This window comes from Gopherus evgoodei, unplaced genomic scaffold (assembly GCF_007399415.2).
Source record: "Gopherus evgoodei ecotype Sinaloan lineage unplaced genomic scaffold, rGopEvg1_v1.p scaffold_53_arrow_ctg1, whole genome shotgun sequence".
Lineage (NCBI taxonomy): Eukaryota > Metazoa > Chordata > Testudines > Testudinidae > Gopherus > Gopherus evgoodei.
In genome coordinates this window covers 38404-44140 of record NW_022060074.1, presented here as the reverse complement: position 1 = coordinate 44140, position 5737 = coordinate 38404, and the positions used below count along the sequence as shown (strand labels likewise).

At 39.9% G+C, this 5737-nt stretch overlaps 1 protein-coding gene across 1 annotated transcript; it reads right to left on the bottom strand.

Annotated features, from left to right (window-relative positions):
• Nucleotides 1–4445: 4445 nt before the first annotated feature.
• On the bottom strand, nucleotides 4446–5378 carry LOC115643229 (olfactory receptor 5A1-like). Its single transcript, XM_030547122.1, has one exon. It carries the CDS (start codon nucleotides 5376–5378, stop codon nucleotides 4446–4448), a length of 933 nt encoding a protein of 310 aa, XP_030402982.1.
• Nucleotides 5379–5737: the final 359 nt, after the last annotated feature.

Genomic DNA, 5737 nt, shown 5'->3' with positions numbered 1-5737 from the left:
ATAGAGACCAGAAATGTAGGAAGAATCAGTAAGGGATTGCAGAAGAACACCCAGAGCTATCATAATTCTTTATGATAAGATTTTTGGAAGGAATATTAAATATCAAGCTTCAGGGCTTAACCAAACTCCAACAATTAGAGACTCTGCTATAGGGGACAGATTATCCCACATCTGTGTACTGTCAGGTTATTGACTCTTCCTCTGAATAGATGGTTCTGGTCACTGCCAGAAAGAGGATTCGAGACTAGATGGCATGTCTCACTCAATATGGCAATTCTTATGTTCCCTGATACAGACAATGGCAGTATAAGAAGTGAGTAATTTTCTTCTTCAGCAGCTTCCTTTATCCAAAGATCTCAAAGAACGTCATGTGTATCATCATATATTTTATTAATTTAGATGGAATATGTGGCCTCAAATGTGTTAACATAACCCAGTCACTGTCCAGCATTAAACAATGTTAAACAAGCTTCAAAATTTGGTATACAGAGAGCTCAGCCTACTTATTACCATGGCAAATACACCATTAAACGTCCTTTTTAGCTTTTATTAAAGACACAGAACAGAAGGAGAAACAATTAAAACCTTTGAAAAGGAAAGTGTTAAATAAGATTTTCATTTTAACGTCATCTGTTATTCCCCCCGCTTTAGCTGAAGCAAGTTTTCTGAAGGAAAAAAAATCTTGTTTGTCAGACTTTTAGATGGCATTAAAGATGGTAATGACTGTTCTTTTTGGGGAAAGAGAAGAAGTTAGTAGCACTGGGCGGGAGCTATCATTGTTGTTCTTGTTTAAGTCCGATCCCATTTCCTAGAAGACAAAACAAGAGAAACACACACACACAACGGGAGAGAAAGGAACAGCAAATATAGAAAATGCAGCTTCAGTCTCTGGGGTTGACTCTCATTTGCAACCTCATAGCTGGAGAAACACAGGCACTGCCCACAGTCTTCTTAGCCATTTAGAGACCTGGCAACCTTGTACCAGCATCCAGCTGTTTAGGGCTGTCATAAACAGATAAGTAAGAGTTAATAGAACAGAAGTACTTCATATCTCTTTTGCCTGTAAATGGTTAATAAGATCAGTGAGTCTGGCTGTCACCTGACCATAGGACCAATCAGGGGAAAGGATACTTTCAAATCTTGAGGGAGGGAAGCTTTTTGTGTGTGCTGTTAGATTTTGGCGGTTGTTCACTCTGGGGGCTCAGAGGGACCAGACGTGCAACCAGGTTTCTCTCCAATCTCTTTGATACAGTCTCTTATATGTCCAGAATAGTGAGTACTAGGTAGATAAGGCGAGTTAGGCTTATGTTTGTTTTCTTTATTTGCAAATGTATATTTGGCTGGAAGGAGTGCAAATTTGTATTTTGCTGAAAGGATTTTAATATGTACTTGTATACTTAGGCTGGGAGGGTATTCCCAGTGTCTATAGCTGAAAGACCCTGTAACATATTCCATCTTAAATTTACAAAGATCATTCTTACTGTTTTTCCCTCTAATTAAAAGCTTTTCTTGTTTAAGAACCTGATTGTTTTTTTTAATTCTGGCAGGACCCCAGGGGACTGGGTCTGGATTCACCAGGGAATTGATGGGGAGAAAGGAGGGAAGGGGGAGAGAAAGGTTAATTTCTCTCTGTGTTAGGATTACTTTCTCTCTCAGGGAGAGTCTGGGAGGGGGAAAGAGAAGGAGGGGGAAAGGTGAATTTTCCTCTCTATTTTAAGATTCAAGGAGTTTGAATCACAGTAATCTTCCAAGGTAACTCAGGGAGGGGAAGCCTGGGAGAGGCAACGGTGGGGCAAAGGATTTACATTCCTTTTGTTAAGATCTAGAGGGACTGGGTCTTGGGAGTGCCTGGGCAAGGTTTTAGGGGGACCAGAGTGTACCAGGCACTGGAATTCCTGGTTGGTAACAGCACTACAAGTACTAAGCTGGTAGTTGAGCTTAAAGGAATTCATGCTGGCACTCCATCTTTTGAACACTAAGGTTCAGAGTGGGGGTTTATACCATGACAAGGGCATTACTTACAGTGGCCTCTTTCTGGTCACAGGGTCACAGCAGTGCTGCTAAGTATACAGCCTTGTCCTGCTAAGCCATTAGACATAAGGGAAAAGGGGAGGGGTAGGAAACAGAAGAAATAAAGTGGTGATAGAAAAGGAGGTGGGGGAAGGGAAGGAAGACAGAGTAAGAGAAAGTCTCACATTTCAGGTGGTATTTGAGATTTAGCTGAAGGCAGTGATGGTGTCATCTTCCTCCCCCTCTCAGGACCAGTCTGGTCAGGACATCTCTCAGGATTAGGATGAAGAAGTTCTGGGGCCTCAGGAAATGGTTAGGGTGTCAGTCATTATGGTGACTCTCACTCCAGTAGCCAACTTTTCTACAAAAGTCTCTTTCTTTAAGAACCCTTAAAGGAACATCTGGATGCAACAGCCCATCCCCTCATTACTTTGCTCACCAATTAGGACTAGTTTGATACACTAATTTTGGTTTCATTGATTTTTCGGTCTCATACTTTTTTATGAGGCATGATATCTGTAAGTTCTATCAGGAGACCTATCCTTTGGACTAATTCGGTTTTTCTTTCTCTCTCCCTTTAGTGATTTTTTCCCACCACCATTTGCTATTATAGGTTACTGTGACATCTTATGAACTGTCACATACTTTTTACACTTGAGCTCACAATGAGTACATTTGTAGGCTGAATTACTACAACAATCTGCAGTCCATCTGTGAGGTTCTTTTCCCCAAATTACAGAAGGTTATTACCATCAATCATCTGTTAAACACCAACGAAATACTAGTAGGTGTGATTAAAATGAAATAAAAGAGTTTCTATAACCCAGAGAACCTTAAATATAATAGACAGAGACACTGGAGAAACCACATTTTTATTATCTATATATAAATATATAATCTGGCCTAGGTCAAACTAGGGGATCACAGTGGTCCCTTCTGGCCTTTTAAGTTATGAAATCACTTCCTTGTTATGCTTGGTAGTGTACAAATATTAGGAATATAGAAATTTCCATCACACAGGAAGCTCCATATTTTGACATTTCATTTAATCTCAACAGGGACCAAAAAGATGAAATCTCTTGCAGAATATCTAAACAGATGCAGAAATGTCTAAACATTTCATTTTAAAATTTGACTGTAACAAAACATTTTCTCTTAAAGTGTCCATTTCAATGAAATCTTTCATGTTGAATGAATATTCTTATTTACAATGAGCTTGAGATGAGTCAATTTAAGTGAAAATATCAATTCAAAATGCATGTTCTCATTTCAATTGGACATTTTGAAACAAAAAACTTTCATTTCATTTTGAGATGTCAAATTGAAATGGAATCTTCCCCCTTGCAATAAATAAATAAATAAATATTTTTCTTCCAAATTCACATTCAAACAACATTTTCAGATTTTGTTTTCCAAACATGGGAAAAACTAGACAGTGGAAAGGGAGATATAGGCAACTAAGAATGAGATTTTAAAACATGATAGAGGGTTCCTTAGATATAGGCAACTAAGAATGAGATTTTAAAACATGATAGAGGGTTCCTTAGCCAATGGGAAAGGCCAAGCAGAGGGTTGTATTCTAAATCCCGCAGCTGTCACAGGAGTTCAGTTCTTATCTTTTCAGTGGGAGCACACCTCCTTCACCTTGGGATTTTCAGCTGAGAAGTCTCTAACCCCACCTAAGGTGGCAAGAAACCATGGTGAGAGAGAGGAGAGAAGGAGGAATTAGGTGGAGAAAACCCCTCAGCTTTTATCCTAGCAGTTAGGACTGTAGCAGACCCTCTTCAAATGCTTGGTAAGGAGAAAGGTTTTAAAAAGGGATCTGCTTCCTCCCATGTGGGTGCCCTAACCACGGCGGTATGGGATAGCTGATCTATGTCTCAATCTCTCCTAGTAGAGCATTAATTCCTTTGTGCATCTTGGCCCAGCTAGGGATCACACTCATTATTAATTATTGTTGGAGACAGAGATATTAATATGGAGGAATCCTATAAGATACTACAGATATTAAATAGGGTTTTCAACAAAATACTCTGGAAGAACTACAGAATGCAATAGACAGAGATGTTCTTTTCATAGAACTGGCCAGATCCTCAAGTGATATAAATTGACTATAGCTCCATTGAAGACAGTGGGTCAGATTGAAAGAGATATTGGTCCAAAGAGAGAAAGAGAGCACATGAATGGCTCTAGATCCTGGTGATTCTATCACTCACCCTAGATGGAGACCCAGCATCTCGTTCTCTTGGCTCAGTGTCTCTTCTACCCAGTGGGGATATGGCCTGCTGAGTTTAATGGAGCCACACTGATTCAGACCAGCTGAGGCTTTGGCTCAAAGTGTCAGATGCCAGTGCTAGATGCCAAACACAAGTTATCCACAATTCTATGCTCTTTGTTTTGGTTGTTTGTTTGTTTGTTTTTAAATAAGATCGACACTACTTGAAAAAATTGTATTCCCCCAACATTTTCCCTATAGCTGTTTTCACATCCTTGTTTTTCAGGCTGTAGAAGATGGGGTTTAACATGAGAGTCAAGATACTGTACTGGATGGAAAATATTTCATCCAGAACCATAGATGAGACTGAGTTCGGTTTGGTGTATTGGAAAAAAGCTGTCAAGTACAACAAACCAACCACAATAAGGTGGGAGCTGCAGGTGGAGAAGGCTTTACGCCTGCCTTCTGCAGAGCGTATCCTCAGGATGGTGGAGATGATGTGAATGTAGGAGATCAGGGTGAAGAGAAAGGAGCTTGATCCAAGTATGACAACAGAAGTAAAAAGCATCACTTGATTGGTGAGGGTCTCAGTGCAGGACAAACGTAATACACAAGGGAGCTCACAACTGAAATGGTTGATTTGATTGGGCCCACAGAAATGCAGCTTGAGGGCAAAAACAGTGTTAAGCAGGGAATCTATGAAGCCTATCGCCCATGCACCACTCACCAGCTGAAAACAGATCCCTTTGCTCATTGTATCCATGTAATGTAATGGGTCAGAGATGGCAGCATAGCGGTCATAAGCCATTGCTGAGAGGATACAACCTTCTGTAACAACTAGCAGGAAAATGAAGAATATCTGTGTAATGCAGCTATTGACAGAAATGGTTTTGTGCTCTGCCAAGAAATGCACCAATATCTTACGGACAATGGCTGAGGAATAGCAAATATCAACAAAGGATAAATGAGACAGGAAGAAGTACATTAGTGTGTGAAGTTGAGGATCAGCCCTTATCACCAGCATGATCACCATATTTGCCAAAAGCGTGATTAGGTAGACAACTAAAAACACCAGGAAGAGGAAAATCTGCATCTGTGGGTCATTGGAAAGTCCCAGGATAATAAATTCAGTCACTTCAGTTTGATTTCCCATGGATCCTTACTCAGGAAAACAGACCTGTCAGACTGGAAAAAATAAAATTAACACATAATAAATTGAAATGTCCTGTGGAGATCGTCTGATCAGTAGGATGAATGTAAACAGGCCTACTACATCCTATAAAATGTGTGTTTAAAGTAGACAAAAATGGGCTAGATGCAGAAAAGAACTTTGGTGCCAAACTACCACTTTAGTCCCCTAAATCCCAGGATCAGGAAACTGGAGAAAAAACAACAAGGATTAGCCAGTACAATTACATAATTTATGCTACAGTTACAGTAGCAGCTCTTTGGTTTAGCATCAAGCCATCAGAACATATGAACCATTGGAAAACTTCCTATCTTCAAAAACCT